At 68.7% G+C, this 21,463-nt stretch overlaps 4 protein-coding genes across 4 annotated transcripts; 1 reads left to right on the forward strand and 3 right to left on the reverse strand.

The window, feature by feature from the left end:
- Nucleotides 1–66: 66 nt before the first annotated feature.
- Nucleotides 67–5,991, reverse strand: MNEG_4942 (hypothetical protein; the record flags this gene model as incomplete). Its single annotated transcript, XM_014046579.1, has 13 exons — nucleotides 67–125; nucleotides 414–703; nucleotides 982–1,080; nucleotides 1,569–1,788; nucleotides 2,015–3,221; nucleotides 3,425–3,540; nucleotides 3,766–3,869; nucleotides 4,095–4,221; nucleotides 4,505–4,574; nucleotides 4,784–4,853; nucleotides 5,029–5,090; nucleotides 5,341–5,434; nucleotides 5,888–5,991. 13 exons carry the CDS (start codon nucleotides 5,989–5,991, stop codon nucleotides 67–69), a joined length of 2,622 nt encoding a protein of 873 aa, XP_013902033.1.
- A 724-nt stretch (nucleotides 5,992–6,715) lies between these two features.
- MNEG_4943 (Gamma-tubulin complex component 2) lies at nucleotides 6,716–12,522 on the reverse strand (the record flags this gene model as incomplete). The annotated part of the gene is made up of 12 exons (XM_014046580.1): nucleotides 6,716–7,095; nucleotides 7,297–7,456; nucleotides 7,804–7,893; nucleotides 8,123–8,186; nucleotides 8,432–8,523; nucleotides 8,789–8,911; nucleotides 9,059–9,280; nucleotides 9,519–9,733; nucleotides 10,024–10,267; nucleotides 10,512–10,760; nucleotides 10,948–11,131; nucleotides 11,426–12,522. 12 exons carry the CDS (start codon nucleotides 12,520–12,522, stop codon nucleotides 6,716–6,718), a joined length of 3,120 nt encoding a protein of 1,039 aa, XP_013902034.1.
- A 1,199-nt stretch (nucleotides 12,523–13,721) lies between these two features.
- On the reverse strand, nucleotides 13,722–15,805 carry MNEG_4944 (hypothetical protein; the record flags this gene model as incomplete). The annotated part of the gene is made up of 2 exons (XM_014046581.1): nucleotides 13,722–14,907; nucleotides 15,153–15,805. The coding sequence occupies 2 exons, from the start codon at nucleotides 15,803–15,805 to the stop codon at nucleotides 13,722–13,724; spliced, it is 1,839 nt and encodes a 612-aa protein (XP_013902035.1).
- A 721-nt stretch (nucleotides 15,806–16,526) lies between these two features.
- On the forward strand, nucleotides 16,527–21,034 carry MNEG_4945 (hypothetical protein; the record flags this gene model as incomplete). Its single annotated transcript, XM_014046582.1, has 9 exons — nucleotides 16,527–16,583; nucleotides 17,536–17,811; nucleotides 18,013–18,337; nucleotides 18,526–18,668; nucleotides 19,097–19,403; nucleotides 19,623–20,032; nucleotides 20,266–20,439; nucleotides 20,713–20,885; nucleotides 20,992–21,034. The coding sequence occupies 9 exons, from the start codon at nucleotides 16,527–16,529 to the stop codon at nucleotides 21,032–21,034; spliced, it is 1,908 nt and encodes a 635-aa protein (XP_013902036.1).
- Nucleotides 21,035–21,463: the final 429 nt, after the last annotated feature.

Here is a 21,463-nt window from a genome sequence, read left to right on the forward strand (position 1 = left end):
TCCCGAGACAGCGCGACCGCGCGGTCCCGCTGCTCGGCCAGGCGGTAGACCTCGCGCGCCGCCTTATTAAGGGTGCGGTTCGCCCGCTCCAGCGCGGCGCCGTCGCCAGCCGACAGCTGCTGCAGCTGGTGGTGCGGAGGGGCGGGAAGGGGGAGGGGCGGCGGGGGCGTGCGGGGCGGGGAGAGAGCGGATGAGGGGCGGCGAGGGGCGGAGCGCGTGCGTGCGACGACGGCGCTACTTCAGGCCGCGCACCCGCGTGAATGCGTGCACACACAAGCACACACGCGCGCGCATACACACACGCACACGTGCACATGGACACAAACATACACACACCACAAACACATATACCCAATGACGAGCACGCACGCACGCATCCAACAACACACACCCACACAAACCGCCCCGCCAACCGACCTTGGCCTTGGCCTTCTCAATCGTCTCCACCGCTGCCTCCAAACTGTCAGCCGCCGTCAGCTCCGCCCGCACGCGCTCCAGCCCAGACCGCCCCACGTCCACCGATTTGCGCCCGACGCCGCCGCCCGGCCCAATCCCGGGCTCCCCGGCGCCGCCGGCGCCGCCCCCTCCAGGGGGAGGGGCGCCGCCGAGCGAGTCGTCCGGCCCCGGCGCGATGAGCGGCGCGCCGCACAGCCAGCTGTGCAGGCGCTCGCGGGCGGTGGGCTCGCGGGCGGCCTCGTACTCCCTGCGGCGGGAGGGGCGAGCGCGGCGGGCGGCGGGCTTGGGCGAGGGCACAGTCCTGCGGGGCCGTGAAACGCGGCGGCGACCGCTGCAGCAAGCCAGAGAATGCATCAAGCAGCATGCCCCCGCAGCTTGGCAGCCAAATACGGAGCCAACCGAACCGAAAAAAAGGGTTTGGTAGTGGTAGTAGAGGGGGGTTGCAGTGGAACGGGCGAGCACAGGACTTTTTCTGGGGGGTAGGGGGGGGATGGCCGAGGAGGCGGGGCGGCGCGCGGCGCGCACCGCTGCAGCTCTGGGTACGGCCACTGCGCCACGTCTGTGACGAGGACGGCGTAGTGCTGCGCGTTGACCGCCACCTTGGGACGCTCCCTGGGGTCACGCCTGAGCACGTGCGCGCACGTGTGTGTGTGTGCGTGTGTGTGTGTGTGTATGTATGAGTGTGTTTGTTTGTTTGTTGTGTGTGTATAGGGTGATGCACGTGTTATGCGTGGGTCCCTGACGTGTGAATACGGTATGGCGAGTGACGAGCATGGGGTTATGTTGTGGGGTTGGGTGCGTGAAGCTAGCAAGGGCACGGACATTGAACGCGTTGCAGATGGAGTGCTTCCAAGAAAGGCACGCGGGCTCAATGCACGCGGGGAACGGCTGCTGCACTCCCTCTGAGGAGTGACCGCAACCCATTTGAGCCGGGTCTGCTTTGGGGAAGGACGCGGCCCACCCACCGACCCGTCATCCACCGCACTCCTTCCCACAGCGCGCCCCGCGGCGGCCGCCCCCTCCCCCTTCCACACACACACCCCGCCGCCCCGCCGCCCCCAGATCACTTCAACATCATCACACTCAGATCACCCCAGATCCGCCCAGATCACCTCGGCCCGTAGGGCTTGTACGCCGGATTATCCGCGTTTATCGTCTTGCGGAACCGAACGCTGGGCTTTGCCAGCAGCGGCTGCTCCCGCCAGCCGTCGTAGCCTTCCAGGTCTGATGCCGCGCTCGACGCGCCGGGCGCTCCCCCCAGCTTTAGGGACTCCCGGGGCAGCGCCTGCCACCAATGGTACGCCACGCGCCGCGGGGGGCCGCCCTCCACGCCTCAAAGGGCGTGGGAGCGTGGAAGGGGGGTGAAGAGTGAGTGTCGCCAGCAGGGCCGCCGCGGCGCGGCGGGTGCGAGCGGGGCTGGATGGGGGTGGGGCATGTGGGTGGGGCGGGAGGTTGCGGCCCCGCGCGTGCGGCTGCGAAATTGAGGCGGCCGCGACGCAGTTGGCTCGGGCAGCAGGACGCCAATTCGCAGCGCCGCACACAGGCGGCCGGCGCGCACCTGACGCTTTGGTCTCTGCGCGCCACGCGTCTGGCCCCTCCTCGCCGATCCCGTCGCCCCCGTCGCCGCCGTCGCTGCCGCCGGCCCCGCCGGCCCCGTCGCTGCTGCTGCTGTGGCGCGGCGAGCGGACCGTCAGGCGGACATCGTCGGGCGTCGAGACGAGGTAGCGGCCGTCCGGCGCCGCGGCGACGCCCGCGCCCGGCACGCCCCCGGCCGTGCCGTTGTAACCAAGGGGCCACTGCTGCTGCTGCTGCTGCTGCTGCTGCTGCGTTGGTGGCGGCGCGTCCAGGGCGGAAGGCAGCGACGCGGCGCTGTCCATCGGAAGGAGCGTGGCGGCGCCGCCGCCGCCTGCAGGGCCTGCCGTGCCCGCGGCGGCGCCATGAGCAGGCTCTGACAGGCCAGCCCGCGGCGCCCAGCCCGCACCGGCCGCGCCGCCCGGCGGGCTCGCCGCACCCGGCGCGCGCGCGAGCGCAAACGGCGGCGCGGGGCCGTCCAGCGGCCAGGGGGCGCCGAGCGCGAAGGGCGAGGGACGCGGCGCGGTGGGGCGCGGCGAGGAGGCCGGGCCCGCGCCGGGGGCAGGCGGCAGCAACAGCGGGTCGGCGCCGTCTGAGCTGCCAGGGCGCAGCAGCGTGTCCAAGTTTTCCTCTGTAATCGTCCTCATGTGCGCCACCCTGAAGTGGTGCGCAGCGGCAGCAGCCGCCGCTGCCGCAGAAGCAGCAGAGGCGGCGCCAGTCGCGTCGTTCCCCACGCCGGGCGCCTCCTGCGCCCCGGCCCCCGCATCCCGCGCCCGCGCCTGGCCGGCCCCGCCGCCGCCGCTCATTTCTTGGCTGGGCGGCGGCGCGGTCGCCGGTGGCGCCGGCGACGCAGCGCCGGGCACAGGGCTGCGCAGCAGCCGCATCCGCGCGGCAAGCGCCGCCGGCGAGACGCCCAGAACCGCGCCCGCCGGGGCGCCGCCACCGCCGCCGCCCGCGGCCGCGCTGTTGCGCGCGAGCGTCCCCGGCTCTGTCTGCGGGGGCGTCGCGCTGGGGGCGCGCGAGCCGACCAGCGACGAGGATTGGAAGAGCTTCGATATCCCCGCGCCCAGCCCCCGCAGGCTGCTCATTACCGACGCCGGCCGGCTGCCCGCGTCGCGCGCAAACGCGCTTGCAGCGGCCTCAGCGCCGCCGTTGGCTAGGGCGCCGGGTGCGGCGGCGCCAGGCCCGCCGGGCTGCGGGCAAGGGGCGGCAGATTGTGGGGGCAGCGTGAGTCGCGCTGGTTTCAGGGTCCCTGCACCGCTGTTTCTGACCTTCGACGGGGCGTTCACAGTCACAGGCAGACCCATTCCCAGGCGCGCCGTTGGCGGGCCAGATCGCGGCAGCTGTCGCCCCGGAAATTCGAACGCCGCGCCGTGTTGCGCCCGACCCCGCCCACCCGCGCGCCGCCCTCGGACGTGAGGTTCAGGTCCAATAGCATCCGCCTGACGCGCTTGGTGATGCTCTTGGCGTCCGCCTGGTGAGTCAGCGCCATCCAGAAGTTTGGGTCGTCGCCTGCAGGGCACGGCGGCGGCGGCGGCGTCGGCGGCGGTACAACGTCACTCGGGAGCGGCTGGCGGCTGAGGCCTCACACTGGGCCCAGAAATGCCTGTGTCAACCGATAACATGTGCAGCCGATGCGGGGTGCGGCGGTCGGCAAGACGCAGAGCGCCCAATGCCTAGCCCATGCGAGGGGTGTGAGACTGCGCAGCGCGTACCGCCAATGCACCGCCCGTGTACCTCGCGTGAGGTAGCTGTGGCGGATGATGACGTAGCGCCTGAAGTACCAGAACAAAATGTACATCGCGTAAAAGTTGTAGGCCACGACCAGTACGAAGTGCAGCCTGCAAATCATGCAAGCGTTTGTTTGGAATACATCAAAAAAGGGGGTCGGACGCCCAGCCGAGGCGAGAGGGGCGGCCGCCGACGCGGGGCGCTCGGGGGCAACAGCAGAGCCCTCGGCGTCCGCGGGCGACGCCGGCCATCCCGCGGCATGGGCTCCGCAGCAATGTGGCGCAGAGGGCAGGAGGCCAGGCGGGGCCGGGCCGGGCCGGGCCGTCGAGGCTCACCAAAAGACGGGGGACCTGTCTGGCGGCGCGGCCACCGTGAGCTGCATGAGCTGGCTGCGGCTGATCTTGTTGTCTGTGCCCTGCATCACGGGGTTGCGCTGGTAGCCCGCGTAGTGCAGCGGGATCACTGCGGCCGCGGGGCGGTTGGTTGGGCGGTTGGACGGTTGGATGGTTGGACCGTTGGTTTGTGTGTGCGTGTGTGTTAGTGTGTGTGTAAGTGTGTGTGGTGATGAAGGTGAGGAGGAGAATGGAGAGAATGTTGATGACCCCATTGCAGGAGTTGCAAGTGGGTGGTGGAGGGGCGCGGCACGGACAGGCAGGTGCGGCGCACCGCCGCGAGGGCGCGGGGCGCCTCATCCAGCGGAGCGGCGCGTGGCGGGGTCGCGCAGGTTAGCCTGGGAGGCACTCACGCACTGCGCATCCGATGATGGCCATAGGCATGAACAAGCTGATGCCGATCTTGAGGGACCAGATCATGACCTGCGGACGGTGGTGATACATCACAGGCGGCGGTGAGGGGGACACCTACTTCTAGCAGGCCGCCGGGCGCCGCCCGCCCGCCCGCTGCCAGCCGGCTGCGGCGGTTCGCGGCACTGGCCCAGAGCCTCTCCGGACGCAGCGCCTGGCGCGGCAGCTGTGCTGCGGCCGCCGCGCTGTGATTTCGGAAAACGGCCGCGTGCGCCGCTCACCACGGCGTCCAGCCCTGCGCTCGTCATGATCTCCTTTTCGGGGGTCGACACGGCGTTGACCAGCCACTGCCTGCATGCATGGAGGGGAGCCGTCGGGGGCGCGCGGCCGGGTGTGTTTACGGCGATGGCGCGGCTGGGGCGCCGCTGCGGCGAGCCGCAGCTGCTGGCACGGTCTACCGGGTTGCCATTGGCTCGGAGGCGCTCGCTGGATCATAATTTGGAGCCCTCCTCCCGCAGCCAATCACCATAGTGAGGACCAGCCGCGGGTGGGCATGCCGCGTGGCTTGACGGTTACCGATGGGGAGACCTGCGCGCGGCGCAGTGACGGGAGATCTGTTAATCAGGGAGCGTGGGCGCGTGCACACCCGGACGGACCCGTCCGGATGCGTACGCAGCAGCTGTCAGCGCAAGCAGCGCTTCGCGCTGCCGTCCCCGGCCCGAGCGGCGACCCATGGTGATGCGGGCGCAGCCGCCGCCATCCGCAATGCTGCCGCCAGCGCTGATGCACGTTGTGCTGCCGCCCGCGGGCCCCGCTGCCGCCGCTGCGCCCGGCGCACCAAGCGGTGCCGGTAGTGCTTGGGGAACACGGAGCGCTGCAGGAAGCAGAAGGATACGAAGCATGCCGCCCCCAGGACTGTGTTGAACCACAGCCTGACCAGTGTGTGCGAGATGACGGGCTAAATCAGCGGAAGATCACATCCATGTCGGGGCAGGGCGAGGGCGTTTGTGCCGATCCGGCCTGGCAAATTTGGGCGCCCCTGGCCGATGAGCCCATGTGACTGCGGTGGTTGGCACCTGTCACCCCCGCAACCGCCGTGCCATATAGCAGCCACACAGGAAAGTTTGGACAATGCGCATGCCATGCCCCACAAGAAGGAGAGTGCTGGGCTGCTGCAATGTGCGGCAGCTCTTATAGCGGCAAGAGCAGCGAGAGCAGCGCTGCACATCCCGCAAGTATGTCGCAAAAGCTCCGTCGTGCCGGCTAGTCTGCCCATGCACTGACTTGTATACGACACATTAGCGCATAACCGACGCGAGACAGCAATCCGAGCATAAAAAAGGCTGGTCAGGCCGGTCTGGATCAGCGATGGACTCCCCGCTCACCCTGTCAGGAGCTGGTGGTCCGACACCTGGTTGCTGGTGATGTTCCAGTCTTTGAGCAGGTTGCTTGGATACTCGACCGCCGGGCTGGGGCTGGGCGAATCCATTGTTTTTTCAGATGCAGAGTAGCGCAGATCGCCCGAAAGCCACGCTACCTAATTGAATGTCACTAAAAACACAACATCCTGGTCGCTTCCGCTAGCCTAAGCTGCGCCAGCTGTGTGTGTGCGCTGGCAAATTGCTGCGTACTCGCTTTGCCATTGGGCTTCGGTTCCTGCAGTTGACGTATGCATGCGATACACGTCTTCACAGGAGCGAAACAGCCAACTGCGCAGTACCTGTACTGCGAAGGGACTGGGTTTTTTGCAGTGAGGAGCCACGTGTCAGCGGAGGGTGGCCGGGGTGACGCCGCCGCCATGCAGTGAAGCACATGGCGAGCAAGCGACAGTGCTCGTGTCCAAGCGATCCAAGGAGAGCGTTGTGCTTGCTTTCATAATTCTTATGTTTGCCTGCCTTTTTGTTTGCCTTCCCTGCAGCCGCTGTTAGAACTCCAGTGCAAAGCTTCGCCACGTTTCTCTGTCAGGTACGCGCGCGCGCGTGCGCGCGCGTGTGCATACACACACACACGCACACACATACACATACACTACACAGGCTCACACACATACACACACACATACACATACACTACACAGGCTCACACGTGCACACGCCGGGTAGCGCTCGCTTTCGGTCATACTGAGCCACATTTACACCCAGCAGCAACCATCATTTCTGTGCATGCCTCGGCCCTTCCAGCCGCTGGCCGCAACGCACAGCACCCTCGCACGCCTATACCCCCACCAGCCGCATCCCCGCCAGCGCCGCCGCCACGCCGCCCCCGGCGCCCGCGCCGCCGCCCACGTCAATCCTCTCTATCAAGTTCAGCAGGCTGTCCAGCTCCTCACGCGTCGACATCGCCGCCGCGCCGCCGCCGCCGCCGCCGCCGCCGCCACCGCCGCCGCCCCGCACGCCCGCCCCGGCAAGCAGCCGCTGGTAGTGCTCCCCCAGCCGCTCCGTCAGCTCGCCCAGCTGCGCCGCGAAGCGCCCCGCCAGCGCGCCGATCGCGGCGGACTGGCGCTCGTTGCGCGCGACCTCCCGCAGGGCGGCGAGCGCGCGGTCGAAGCTGCTCTCCTGGCGCGCCAGCGGCGCACGGCGCCCGGCGGGCTTGGCTGCGCATCACAGGGGTTGCAGAGAAGAGCGAGGGGCGCGTATGAACCAGAAAGGCACAGATGGGGCGGGCAATGAGATTGCCCAGGTGTATGGGCTCGACAACGTGTGCGAGCAGTCACTGCCGCCCTACATGCACGTGCGCACTTGGTTATCTGCTCTTCCCCATTATTCCACCTCAGGCACGCCCTTGCCGCACGCACCTGCCGGCGCCGGCGCCGCCCGCACCGCCAGCACCGCGCCCTCCCTCCAGAGGTCGTGCGCGCACCGCTGCAGCTCCAGGACGCACTTCAGGACGGGCAGCTGAGTCAGCAGCGCGCCGTCCGCGGCGCGGACCAGGAAAGCCTGGTGGCAGCACATCACCTGCGCGTTCGGCCCCGAGGGGAAGGCGCAGGTGCTGGGTGGCAGGCCAGCAGCAAGAGGGGCCTGCGCAGAATGTGCTCTGCACCGCAGCACCATGTTGCCTGGTGGCGATTGGAGTTGCTTGCACATGCTAACGCGCAACAAACCCCAACTCTGCCATGAATCTGCGATTTGCAAAGCCGCCTACTGTACGATGCGCGCACACCCACACCCACACCCACACCCACACGCAACACAGGCATGCGCGCACACACACGCCCAGGCACACAGCCACGCAAGCTTACAAACACACACACACACACACACACACACACACACACACAAACACACAATTGAACACTGCGCACCTCGTCTATGTCCTTTGCGCGGGTTATGCGCTCCTCCATGGCGAGCCAAAGGGGCTCCAGCACGTCTGTGGTCACATATCGCAGGTATTCCTGGCAACGACGGCGGCAGTGGGACGGGAAGGAGGGGAGGCAGAGGAAGACATGTGGGTCGGGTGGGGGGGAATGGCAATGCTACAGGACGGAGCGGCCACGCGGGCGTGCTGGCGATCCGGCGGGCGCGTGTCGCCCGGGGCATGCGTGTGTGCTTGGCCGCGGGTGTGGGCGGGGCCGGCGCGCGAGCCTCGTGGTGGCGCGCGGGGCGGGCGCTGGACTGACGTACCTGCAGCACGTGCGTGAGGCCGCGGCAGAGCGTGTGCCAGGGACGGAAGCGCTCTTGGTCTGCCCTGTGCATGTGCATGTGCATGTGTGTGTGTGTGTGTGTGTTTGTGGGCACGTGAGTAAGTGTATGCAAGTGTGTGTTCGTGTGCGTGCATGTGGATTATGCGTTCATGTGTGTGTGTGGAGGGGCGCAAGGGGGGTGCGTGGAGCATGTGTGCGTGTGTGTTCTTGGCCACAGCCTGACCACAAGCGTGCTGCACTTTGGCGTCATGCAAGGGCCTACGTCACCCCTCACAGCCCGAGGCCGCACCTGGAAAGGCCGCGCGTCGGCTGCAGCGCCGCCCACACCGTGTTTAACTGCCTCTCCGCAAACTTCAGCTGGAATAGGTGCTTGAAGATCACCTGCCCCGCACAACCAGAACGCGATTTTATGTACAGGATACGTGGGGTTGTTTCAGGTTTGCAGGATCGTGCAGTTGTGGGCCTGTTCGTATGCAAGGACGGGTCAGGAGGGCTCGCTGTCTTTTGCAAGGCGGCAAGCGTCGGCTGCGGACTGCGGCCCGCAAACCCCCAGCATCTCCGCCGCGCTTGCAAGCGGCCGTGCGAGCCGCTTCGTGTCTGTGGCGGCGCAACGCGCGCGCCCTGGCCGAGGGGCGCCCCGCCCCACCTGGTACTGCAGCAGCTGCCGCCGCGACACCACGAGGCTGAGGGGCCACTCGACCTTGAAATCCAGCAGCAGCACCTGCCACGCGGGCGCCGTGCTGTTGCGCATCACCAGCCCCGGGCGCACCTGCGTAAGGCGCCGCAAAGCGCCGCGACAGGGAGGGGGCGGCGGGGCGGTTTCTTGGAGTAAGCCACAACACAAGGCAGCAGCACATCGCGCAAGCCGCCGCCGCAAGGCGTCCCTGGCACCGCCCCTCGCGCGCGCCCAGCGCACCGGCTCCCCCGGCGCCGCCGGTGCGAGCGCGGCGACAACGAGCTGCGCGAGGCCGCGCGCGTCAAAGGTGTACTGGAGGCTGTCGAGCCGCGGGTCTGCGGCGACGCTGCTGGTGCGGGCGGCGAGCTCGAGCAGGCTGCGCAGGCGGGGGCGGGAGACCTCGGAGGCGGGCTTGGACAGCTCCTCCTGGGCGCCCTCCAATAGGTGGACGAGCAGGTCGCCCTTTTCTCGCGATTGGGTCGTTTTGCAATCGGGGGCGGATGGGGTTGGGGTGGGGCGCGGCCGGCGGTCGGGTTGGGTCGGGGGGCCGCCAGATGGGGGGAGGGCAGGCCCGGCGGGCGCCTCTTTGCTCAAGACGCGTCTTTCGTGATGCGCCCCGCCGCCCCGCGGAAGCCGCCGGCCGCCGCCACAATCGCCCGGCCCGCGCGTGCGTCAAAATCAACAGCCTCGCCCAGCCCACCTGGTCCAGCAGAAAGAAGTGCTTGATGGACCGCAGCCACCCCATCAGCTGCCCCTGCCCCAGCATCAGACGCAGCAGCGCGCCGCTCGCCGCGTCGAGCGCCGCGCCGACGGCGTCGAGGTACGCGCCGCCGGCGTCGTAGCGCAGGCGGCCGCCGGGCAGCGGAGACGGCGGGACGGCGGCGCCACACTCTCGCATTGCGTTCAAGTACTTGCCTGGCGGGCGGTCGGGGGGGAGGGTGCAAGAGCGGGGACGTCATCTAGGGCGCGCGGCCATAGGTTGCCGCCAGCTCTGCACCAATGCATCATTCCTGACAATGAAGCAAATCCAGGCCCCGCTGCAAATCATGCTCATATCAAAGCATGCCCATATATGTTGCGACGGATCTCCTCATGCAACCGCCAACCCCTGCAAAGCACATTCAAAGGCGCCAGCAGCCGAGGCATTCCTGTGCTCAAGCGCAGCCCCAAGCAACCTGGGCCGCGGCCAGCGGACGCGCGCCCACCCGTTGTGAGCACCGCATCCCGGCAGGGCCAAAGGAACGCCGGCACGTCGAGGCCGCCGCCGTCAAAGGCGCCGGGCGGCGGCTGCGGCGCGCCCCTGTCGGGCTTCGCGTAAGTGGGGTCGGAGCGCAGCACGTAGCGCTGCGCCCAGTAGGTCAGCTGCTGGTCGTCGCCCAGAGAGTGGCGGCCCACGCTGGTGTCCTCCTGCGCGCCGGCGCCGCCGCGTCGTGGGGTGATCGCGCTTTGCTGGAGCGTTGATCATACGCGGACACGCCGGCAAGACGTGCCATCGGCCCCCACCCCTCGTCGCCGCGCCAAGCAAGCTCACTTTGGACACAAACAACGCCCCAGGGCCACCCAACAGCACAGCCTCCCCGCACCGAGCACCTTCCTGGGCAACACCCGACCCCACACACAGGCACGCACGGCCCCCAAAGCAGCCCCCGCCTGCAACTCCCGACGCCCCACAACCCATGGGCCATCTGCACACCCCAGCCAGCCAACCCAGGAGCCGCCCCTCCTCGGGTGCACTCGCCTTGACCATGAATTCGTTGTAGGGGTCGTCCAAAACGCCCTCCGCCAGCCACTTCCCCAGGATCTCAAAGTAGGGCCCCGCCGCCGCCGCCAGCAGCCGCTCCGCAAGCGCGCGGCCCGCCGCGTCGCCGCCGAGGGCGCCCAGGCGGCGGTGCAGCAGGTTGAGCAGGCCGGCCGACGTGAGCTCCTGGGAGGACGCCTCGGCCTGCAGGCGTCGGCGGCCGTGGGAGGGGATTGAGTTGGGGCCGAGGAGCTCCGAGAAGCCCCGCGCGTGGCGCCGCATGGCCGCCCCGGCCGCCGCGGCGGCGAAAATCGTGTGTGCGGCATGCAAGCAAGCTCAGCGCGCAGCATGCCTCAAGCCGGCCGCTCAAGGATTGCCCGGAACCACCCACCGCGATTTCCGCCGCCAGCTTGAGGGACGCCATGGGCGCCTGGCACTGGAACAGCAACTCGCTTAGGCTGAGGCCACCAGGCCCCAGCGCGCGCCGCTCCAGCTGCACCACCAGCAGGCGCCACTTCTCCAGCAGTGAGCGCAGCTCGGAGGCCAGCGCCTCTGCAGCCATGCCCCGCTCAGGGCTGACAGGGGGATGGGGTTCAGGGAGGTGTGAGGGGCGCTGTATATAGCATATAGATGCAGTGCCTCATGGCAGGTGCGTGTGTGTGTGTGTGCGTGTATGTGTGTGTGTGTGTGTGTGTGTGTGTGTGTGTGTGTGCATTCGTCGAAAGCACACGCAAAGCTCTCAGCTGCCAACGCCGTCAGCACAACGCAGCGCTGCTCGCCTGTGCAGGCAGTCAAGCAGCTGCTGCCAGCCGCCACACTTCCCCGCGCCAACACCGCCACACGCATGCCCCCCGCCACACGCCGCCCACCTGTCCCGCGTGACGGCAAAGCGCTCCACCACCGCCGCGTACTCAGGCAGCGGCAGCAGCTTCCGCACCAACTCCGCCGACCGCTCGTCCAGCGCCGCCGCCGGGGCGAACGCTACCGCGGGGCCGCGCGTGAAGCGGCGGCCGCCGTCGTCAACGACCGCCGGCCGCAGGCAGCGGCCGGGGACGCCCATGAAGCAGTAAAGCAGGTCGTCCACGAGCGCCGCCTCTCTGACCGCCTCTGGCAGCGCTCGCAGGTCCGGCGGCGGCTCGCCCTCTGCCTCTGCCTCCAGCCGCAGCGCGGCCGCACCCGCCAGGTGCAGGGCCGTGGAAAACGGCCGCGCGCGCAGCCAGCCTGGCAGCACGAGCAGCGCCGACTGCGGCGCCGCGGGCGCGCCGCCGGGCGCGGCGGCGGGGGCCGCGGCTCTGTTGGATGCGGCGGGGGCGACGACAGACGCTTGGCTGGGGGCGTGCACTTCTAGTGCGATGTCGTCCCTGTCGTCCTGGTCACCACCCACCCAGAGGTCACCGTGGCTCTGCAGGAACGGGCTGGGCGCGCCCAGCTTGCGCGGGTGCTGCGGCATCGCCGCCGACGCGGCGGCGCCCGCGGTGAGCGGCCCCGCGTCGTCGGCGCCGCCGGCGGCGGGGCCGAAGGGGTGCTGGGGCGCGGGCTGGCCGGCGGAGAGGGAGGGGGTGTACTCGCGCGTGCGGACAGAGGGCGTCATGCCAACGTCGTCGGCGCCATAGAGCGCGTTGGTGTGGGCATACGCCGGCACCGACGGCGTGAGCCCATTAAAGTCGACTGCCCCGTTTGCGTGGTTGCCATTGCCGATGGTGCCCGCAGCGGCGCCGCCGCGGGGCGTCAGCGCGCCGGCCCCCGAGGGGGTCTGCTGCTGGCCGGCGGTGGCCGCGTCTTTTCCACCCGCGCCGCGCAGCGGCGTGCGATGGAGGCTGCTGGCGCTTGGCGGGCGCGTGAAGTCAGAGCGCAGGCGGCCGCTGCTGGGCGCTCCGCGGCCCGCGGCAGGGGCGGCTGCTGGGCCGCTGCCAAACGCGGCGCCGCGAGGGCCGCTTGCGGCCTTCGAGGGCGTCGACCCAGACATCCTGGCGGTGCTGCTGCGCCACCAGTGCGCCCCCTAATGAGTAGTGTGCGCCGGTTTGCGTGCGGCGCTGCCCGCAGCACCGCGGGTACGGCAATCACTGCTGCCTGCACTTTGATAGCCCCTAATTACACACTGGTCGTGATTATGGGGTTATTGATTGGCTTATTGATGCGGTGCTGGCGCATACTCTCAGGCGTCCCGCCACTATGTTGTGCTGATCTGGTCTGTTGCGCGACAACTATGGGCTTCTCACTAGCGCAATGGCCCAACGAGACGTATCGCTGCGGATCGCGCTGTCAAAGCCAGCCGAATTTCAAATTTGGGAAGCTGCACAGGTGCGTCAGGTCTGATGTGCTCGGCATTATATGTGTTCAGCCACCAGGTGAGCCCACGCTTGCCACACGAGTGGACTCATTCGCACATTCAACAATTCAGCCGCAATCCCAGATGCAGTGTGCGCAGCAACTCCAATAAGATGCTATGATACGGTATGCAAGGGCAGTGGGTTGAAATGTGTTTGCATGTCAGCGTGAGTGAGAATGAGATGTTTGCCCCTGCCTCATGTACTATCGCGCAGTGCATTACGGGTACAGCATCATATACCGGTAAGCAGGACTGCCTGCCGGTCCACAACCCCGCAGTCCATGCCGCAGCCAAGGTCCTCAGCACACCGACCATCAGCCATAACACTGCATCCACATGTTACAGTATTTAGTATCCTGCTGTCACAATCAAAGGCAGCCGCGAGCTCGGGAATAGGTGGCTGTCAGCGAAATGAAGCATCATGGCACTGCACTGATGACGGCCAAGCAACGGCACTTCAATGGATGGAACTGCAAGATACCTGCAACGCATGAAAAGCATCGGTCAAAAAGTACCGCCTGTGCTGACAGGCCTGTTCATACAGGTTGTTGCAAGCTGTGCATCTTCAGATTTGGCCCCTGAGCCTGCAAATTGCACAAGTAATCAGTCACAGAACCACCCACACGCAGCTGAGCTGCTAGTGCATCCACCATGTCATGTGACACAGGTTTCTTAGGCAGGGCGAAATTGCAATTCCAGACTTCACCATGACACCAGGCGTCACATAAAATCAAAAGACTACCGCAACCCCCCCAAAAAAAACAAAATATTCAGCCTGTGCGAATCCCCCCAGAAACCAAAAGGCCAAAGAGCCCACGTCGGCCACGGCGGCTCAATCACCAGTCGGGCCGCAGGATGCCCAACCCAACACCCTCCTCGGCCCCGGCAGTCAGCAGCGCCTCCCTGACACGCCCCGCCGCCGCGGCGACGACGGGGCTGGACTGCAAGCCTTTCAGGTCCGCCCGCGCGTACCGCAGCCGCTGGTCAAAGGAGGCCAGGCCCTCCCGTCCACCGCCGCTGGGCCGCCGCCCCTGCTGCGGCGAGGGCTGCTGCTGGCCGCCTTGGTCCCTCCCGGAGGCGGCCTCCGCGCGGACCAGCGCGGTCACATCGATTCCATCCACCACCACCCTCCCGCCCCTCAGCCGCCGCGCAAGCGGCTTCAGCCGCTCGGCGTCAATGACCAGGGGGTTCTGCGACCGCAGCTCAAGCCGCTCCAGCCGCCCCAGCCGCGGGAGGAGCCGCTCAAGGTCGGCCACCGTCAGCCCGCCCCAGGTCACCTGCAGACTCCGCAGCCCGGGCGCGTGCTGGCACAGCGCCGCGAGCGACGCCGGGCACATGCTGTCTATGTCCAGGCGCCGCAGGCTGCCGCCGAGCGCGGCGGCCAGCCCGGCGACGGCCGCGCGGCCTGTGACGCCGGTGTCGTGCAACCGGAGGTCCCGCAGGCCGGCCAGGCCGCGCCACACCTCCTCCGCTGCGGCTGCTGCGCCGACGGCCCCGCCCCCGCCTGCAGCACCGCCGCCGTCCTCGTCGCCGCCGCCGCCGCCGCCACCGCCGCCGCCGAAGCGGCCCTCCAGCCCTGGGTTGTATCTCGCATCAAGCTCCTCCAGATGTGGCAGCCGGCAGCTCCCGAGCGCTCGAAGTGCGGCGTCGTCGAAGCCGCCGCCGCCAGAAGCGACGCCCAGGCGCGGCGGGGCCAACGTGCCGGACACGTCCAGGCGCCGCAAGCTGGTGAGTCCCTGGAGGATGCCGCCGAGCGCGGCGCCGCCGACGGAGCAACCGCGGAAAACCAGCTCTGTCAGCCCACTCAGCCCCAGGGAATCCAGCGGCGGCGGCTCGGGCGCCGCCGCCACGGGCCCGCGGCGCTCCCGGGGCGCGGCGGTGGCCGCGCTGAGGTCGAGCGTGCGCAGCTGGCCGGCGCCTGCGAGCGCGGGCAGCAGCTGCATGGCGTAGCCGTCGCCGCCGCCGGGCTCCAGGTTTATCAAGTAGGGCGCGGTGAGCTCTTGCAAAACGGGGGCGGAAGCCCTGGGGTTGTTGCAATGTGTGCAAGAGGCGAGCGCGTCAAATCCTTTGACCACGGCCAAGAGTAAGTGCTAGCATCCCCTGAACCGGGCACCTGCGCGCCTGACCTGTCACGCATTACAGACTGCTCGGCAATGCATGTCTCAGGATCTGGGACATCAAAGCAGGCCCTCAAATGTCGCATCACTGGCAACATGAGTGCACAGCAATGCATAATCACGCGCATGCGCATTTGCACGCGCACACACCTGATGACTTCGGGCAGCGCCAGTGCCGCAATGCCCTCGACGCTGGAATGCGCCACGGACAGCCGCTCCAACCGCATCTCCCCGCCATGCGCCGAGTGCGCCACGTCGGTCAGGCGGCAGTGGTCAATCTCCAGCGCCTTCAGGCTGCCAAACACCGGCAGCGCGCCTGTGCTGCACCAGTTCAACGCGAGGCGCGTCAGGCGCGTCAGGCCGCCGAGCGCGCCCTCGACAAAGCCACCGGTGATGACGGCGTCGGAGAGGTCGAGTGATCTGAGATCTCCGAGCTCCTCGATCCCGCCACAGGCCGCGTCGTCCAGCTGCAAGCCCGACAGCGAGAGCGAGGTGAGGCGCGCCAATGGTGCCGACAGTTGCCGCAGCCTCAGGTGGGCCGACCTGAAGCCCGTGTTGGAGAGGTCCAGGGAGCGCAGGCCGGTGAGTGCGCCGAGGACGGTGGCGGTCGGCGCGCCTTTGGCCGCGCCGACGCCGCCGCAGCCGCGGAGGCTGAGGGAGCACAGCGTGCCGCCGAGCGCGGCGAGCGGCGCCAGGTGTGAGTCCTTGAGCCACTTTGAATTTTTGATGGCGAGGGCCTCCAGGTGCCTGCCGCGTGGCGAGGCGGTGAGAGCAGCACCAGACGGCACGTGTTGACCCCGCATGGGACTCGCATGAGGTGCGCATACGGAGCGCATGGTCGTGGCTGGGCCATGCACTGTGCATGCGGGGCCGAGCGCGGCGATCCTGCAATGCCTGCGGCCGGCAGGCGCACCGGAAAGAGGCGAGCCATGCAACCAGCTGCAATGGCGAGATGGTTAACTCCTTCTGCCGCACGTCAATTGCCACGCGCGTTGCGCAGCCCACAAAACGCTGCAGCAGGTGCGGCGCGGCGTCGAACGCGTGGCGCTCCAGGAGCAGAGCCAAGAGCTGGTTTGCCAAGTCGGGCGGCAGCGCTTCGACAGAGCGCCGCTGCACCGTCCATAGTGGCGAGGCGCTGGCTGCCTGCAGGCACAGGTCCACCAGCAACGGCACAGACCCAACGGACGGATTGCAAGTGGCCTGTGCAAGTTGAGGTCTGAGCATGGCAGTCGCTGCACGGGTTGATGGTCCTGCGAGCAGTGTCAGCACGATAGATGGGTGGCCCTGTCCTGTGATGTGAGGCTACTACACAACACCGTTTCTGGTGCAGTTGCACACACAATGAGGAGCTCGCTGGTGCATAAGGCCCCGTGATTTTCCGCTAGCTGCTCCCGGCACCTTCCGCATAGGTCCTTGCTAGGGCAGAGTGGATCATCTTTTGTCGATGACTGTCACAAAAATGCATCAAGAGAGCTTAAAAGCGCTGGTAATCATGCCAGGTCCATAAACGGCCAGATCAAGATTATGGCGGATGGATCGCTGGAGGACCTGCTCTCGGAGCTTTTGGGGAACGATGAAGAGGTCAGTGCAAGGAAATTCGGCTATATAGGCTTCCTGGTGGCAGTGCTTTGGAATCTTGAGTGGGTTGCTGCATTGCGCTCGGCCCCATTGCCGCTTGCACCGGCGGAGTGTGCACGCGCCTTGCCGACACGTGATCGCTGCCGACTGGCAGGTGGCACCCTCCAGCGGACCAGGCGGCGACCCCGATCCGTCGAGCAGCGAGCCGCATCTGACAGCAGCGGTACCCGCCCCTGGCACAGCGCGGCAAGCTCCCCCTGCGGTGGCGCACAGTGGCGGAGTGGGCGAGCTCCTGAACAGCCAGGGGGACGATGATGTGGACCTGCTGCTAGGGGACCTTGTAGGCGACACCTCGCTTGATGGGCCGTTACAAGGCGCCGGGACGCCGGCTGCGCCGCGAGGTTTTGGTGCCTCGCCGCGGGCCGGCCGGTCGGCTGCGGGGCCAGAATTGGTGCCTCTGGGGTCGGAGCGGGCAGCGCCGACGCCAGGGCATGAGCCACCGGTGCGGGAGCCACCAGAGCAGCAGCAGCAGGAGCAGCCAACAGAGGATTGGCAGCAGCAGCCGCAGCGGCCGCGGCAGCAGGACAACCCTGCAGCAGGGCTGCAGCTAGATGGGCAAACAGCAGCTGCAGAGCCGAGTGAACGAGGACCCGGCTCACCCACACAGCAGCCGCCAGGCTCCGCAGCAGCCGCTCCCTCTGCCATCGCAGACGCGGGTGCACACCACGGGCCAGCCGGGCAGCAGCAGCGAGGGCAGAAGCAGCGGCAGCAGCAGGACGATGCAGACACGCAGGGCGAGGCGGCACGGGTCTTGGCGCTTGAGCAATCCGCGCCGCCACGACAGCAGCACCAGCAGCAAGATGGAGGGCAGCCGCCTCCGCAGCAGCAAAGGCAGCCTCTGGAGCCGGACCAGGCCGAATCTGTACCAAACACGTCGCCGCCCCCGCCCGCCCAGCCGGAGGCCGGCGCCGACCGTGGCGCCGCCACCCTCCGCGCCGCCGAGGCCGCCGAGCGCGCGCTCGCCGCGCCGCCGCCGGGCGCCCCGCCGCCCGAGGACTCGCTGTCCGTGCTGACTCAGCTCCTGGCCGACGCGCCGGGGGACTGGAACCCGCAGGGCCGGCCTGACGCGGTGGGCGCGATGGTGGGCGGAGCGGTGCTGCTGCGGCTGGAGGAGCTCAGCGCGGTGGTGGGCAGCCTTGCCTCATGGTGGGCGGCGCACGGCCGGCCGCAGGTGCGCGCGGCTGGCTTTTGTTGGATTCACTGGGTGGGCTGGGGCCCCGGCTGCATGCGCAGCTGAGAGGGGAAGGGGGGGGGGTGGGGAGGCGTGGTGTTGGCGCTCTGCTGGCTGAGTGCGTGCTGCTGAAGCTCCTGATATGGGTCAGTGGGCTGGTTTGACGATCCCCTGGATGTCGGTCGCACTTTTGGCGCGCAGGCCGTCGCCGCGGCCGGCCAGTTTGTGGCGGTCGGAACCAGCAGCGGCGCCGTGGTGGTGCTGCAGCTCCCGCCGGCGCACCCGCAGCAGCCGCAGCAGCAGGGCGCCGCACCGCCCGCCGGCGGCGCGCCCGCGGCGGCGGGCGGCGCGGCGGTGTGGGCGCTGGGGGACGGGCCGAAGCCCGAGCTGGGCCCGGTGACGGCGCTGGCGTTCTCGCACCCAGCGGGCGCACAGGATGCCCTCTGGCTCGCCGCCGGCCACGCGGGCGGCGTGGTGGCGGTCTGGGAGATCCAGAAGCGCGGCGGCAAGCAGGTGGCGACGATAGGTGAGGCGTCGCGGGCGCCCTGCCTGCGCGTGAGCTTCGCGCCTGTCCCCGTCTGCCTGTCCCCTCGCATGCTCCATCCTGCGCCGCACTCCGAGCTGCTGCTCCAACAGCACCTCCTCCTCCCGCGATCTTGACTGCCTTTGACCGACCTCGACCTGTTCCCACCTCTCGTGTGTCAAACCCTGCAGCCCAGCATGGCGCCCCCATCAGCAGCGTATCCTTCTTCCCGGGCAAGGGCACCTCCCAGCTGCTCACCGCCGACCGGCGCGGCCGCGCGGTGCTGCACACGTTCTCGTCCATGCTGCTGCGAACTTCCACCAGCAGCCGCACCGTGTTAGATGGTCAGTACGGCCCAATCATCGGCGTAGCCCACCTGGCGCCGTTCCTTTTGGCGCCACGGGCCGACGGCGGCGGCGGCGCCAGCGGCGGCGGCGGGGGCGGGGGCGGGGGCGGCGCGGCTGGGGCATGGCCGGGGAGCCCGCATGGGGTGCCGGCGGGCAGGGCAACAGGGGAGGACCCGGCGGCGAGGAGGGCGTTTTTTGAGGTGGGCCGAGGGATCAGAGTGAATGGGCCCCATGCATGAGGATGATGCCGTCATGGGTGGCTGGGGACGACCCTCCTCCTACCTTGCTGCCAGTGCAGCGGTCGAGGCTCCTCTCGTTCGCGCCACGCCTGAGGCAGCGTTTGGCCCCCGGTGACCGCGCCGCCCCCCCTCCAAGCCGACCCTCCACTCCCATGCGTCGCACACGCGCACGCCAGGACGGCGGCGGCACGGCGCGCGTGGGCGAGGGTACCGTGTGCCTCACCACTCTCTCTCATTGCTACGTCGCGCGGTTCAAGCCCTCTGGGGAGCTGCTGCCATTGTACAGCATCCCGCAGCCCGGCGGCGCCTCGCACGTGCCCGCCGCGGCGTGGCTGCCGCATCACCGGCGCCCCGGCGGCGGCGAGACGCTGCGCCACGGCGGCGTCGCGGTGCCGGCCGCGGTGCTGTCGCTGGCGTGGGGGCCGCGGCTGGTGCTGTTCAATGTGCCGTTGGTGGGCGACCACCAAGGGGCCGCCGAGGCAGGTGCGCAGACTCAGACACGCAGGGTTTGCCGGCCGGCCGATGCCCTGTCTCCCATTGCAAAACGTTGCTGTTGCTCCCCTGCTTGCGGCGTGGCGTAGCCGCGCCAAGCCGACTCGCTTGATCGCTTACAGCACCGCTCTCCGCCGCGCAGCTCGTTACACCTGGCTGGTAATCGCTGCCGCCCTTGCGCTCCCCTCCTGCGCTCCCCCACCCCTACAGCGTCACCCGATCCGGCGTCACCCGCGCCCGCGGCCATGCTGCGCCGCCCGGCCCCCGGCGCATCCGGTGGCGGCCGCGGCGCCGCGGCGCGCCAGGCCGCGCTCGAGGCGCTCACCGCCGCCGCCGCCAGCCAGCTCACGGGCATGTTCCCTTTGAGCATCGCGGGCATGTGGCGGCCGAAGCCCAAGCGCTCGGCGCACAAGCAGCAGCAGGGACAGCAACAGCAGCAGCAGGGGCAAGAGCAGGGGCAGCAGCAGGGGCAGCAGCAGCAGCAGCAGCAGCAGCATCTGGGGCCCGAGGAGGCGCTGCCCGTGCTGGGCCTGCACTGGCTGGACCAGGACGTGCTGGCGGCGGTGTGCCAGCAGGGGCTGAGTGCAGTGCTGCTGGTGCTGGAGGGCAGCAGCCTGCAGGTGGGGCCGGGGCGGGGGGACCTTCAATCTTCAAAAAGCCACACGAAATCTCGACAAGCTGTTTCGCGTCCGACGTGCGGCGCGCCGCTTACCCCTGCCCCCTCACCCCTGCGCTAGCGATCCCCCTAGCCATTTGAAATGTGTGTTGGGATACCGTGACTCTTGCCCACGTTGTTGGCACGCTGCGTTTGGCCCTGAAATCGGTGTCCTCATATCGCGGCTGCAATTGCCAGGTGCGGGAGCAGCTGCAGTTACTGGACCCGCCGCTGCTGCTGGAGCAGGCCCCGGGCGTCGGCGGCTGCGGCGCGAGTGTGGTGGGGCTGGGGCCGCGCGTGTACCTGCTGACCAGCGGCGGGCTGTCCTGGGGGCGGCTCATGCAGTGGAGCGAGCGGCTCAAGACGCTGCAGGTGCGGACGGAGGGGGATGGGGCGAGGGGGCAGCATGAGCAGGGCGGCGGCGTCTGCTGATCGACTGCTCGCAGCGGATAGGGCGCCTTGCGCCCTGGCGGCTGCTGCTCGCGTGAGGCGCGAGCAGCTGCTCCGCCCGCCTCTTGTTTCGCTTGCACGTCAAAGAAGCTTGACACATGGCGTCGACCTGGTCTCCTCTTGCCTGCCCTCCGCCTGATCTTTGGCAATCAGTTTTTGTTCTCACAGCTGCCCTCGCCCCCTTCACCACCCCAGGACATCCAAAAGTTCAAGCTCGGCCTGTACTATGCTCTATCATTCTACAAGAATGCACAGCAGCACCAGCAACAGCAGCAGCAGCAGCAGCAGCAAGCCCCGTCCAGCGGCGGCGGCGCCGCCAGCCCCGCCGCCGCGGCCGCCGCCGCCGGGCGCCGGCCGATGACCGGCGGGTTCGCACGCTGCGAGGGCGCAGGCGCAGAGCCGGCCCAGCTGGAGCAGTGGCTGCTGAGCCTCATGCTGCTGCATGTCGGCACGGCCCTACATGACATCGCGCAGGCTGCAGCAGCAGCTAAACGGGAGCGGGGCGAGCAGCTCGTGAACATCGAAGACGAGGGGGAAGCCGAGGCGGGGGCCCAGGGCGGTCGGCCGAGCGCGACGTCGCCGGCGTCGACGGCGCTTGCGCGGCTCGCGCTGCACGCGTGCGTGCTGCTGCGGCGGCCGCAGGTGCTGTTTGAGCGCGCATTCCCACTGTTCGCGGGGGCGGAAGCTTCCGCGCGGGCGCTGGGCAGCTTCCTGGAGGTCATAGAGCCGGCGGTAGTCAACGACGTCCTGCAGGTGTGTCTTTTTGTTTCTTTATTGTTCGGTTCCCAATTATCTTTGCGCGCTCGGCGGTGCTTGCGGTGCAGGCGGGCGCAGCAGAGGCACCAAGGGCCTGCGGCCGGGGCGCAGTACGGACGCCCCTCGGCCGCACCCTGCCGCTGTTGCACCCTGCAAGCTGGCGCTCGCCGGCGCCCCGCCCTGCCCCGCC

Source organism: Monoraphidium neglectum (assembly GCF_000611645.1).
Source record: "Monoraphidium neglectum strain SAG 48.87 unplaced genomic scaffold scaffold00712, whole genome shotgun sequence".
Classification (NCBI taxonomy): domain Eukaryota; kingdom Viridiplantae; phylum Chlorophyta; class Chlorophyceae; order Sphaeropleales; family Selenastraceae; genus Monoraphidium; species Monoraphidium neglectum.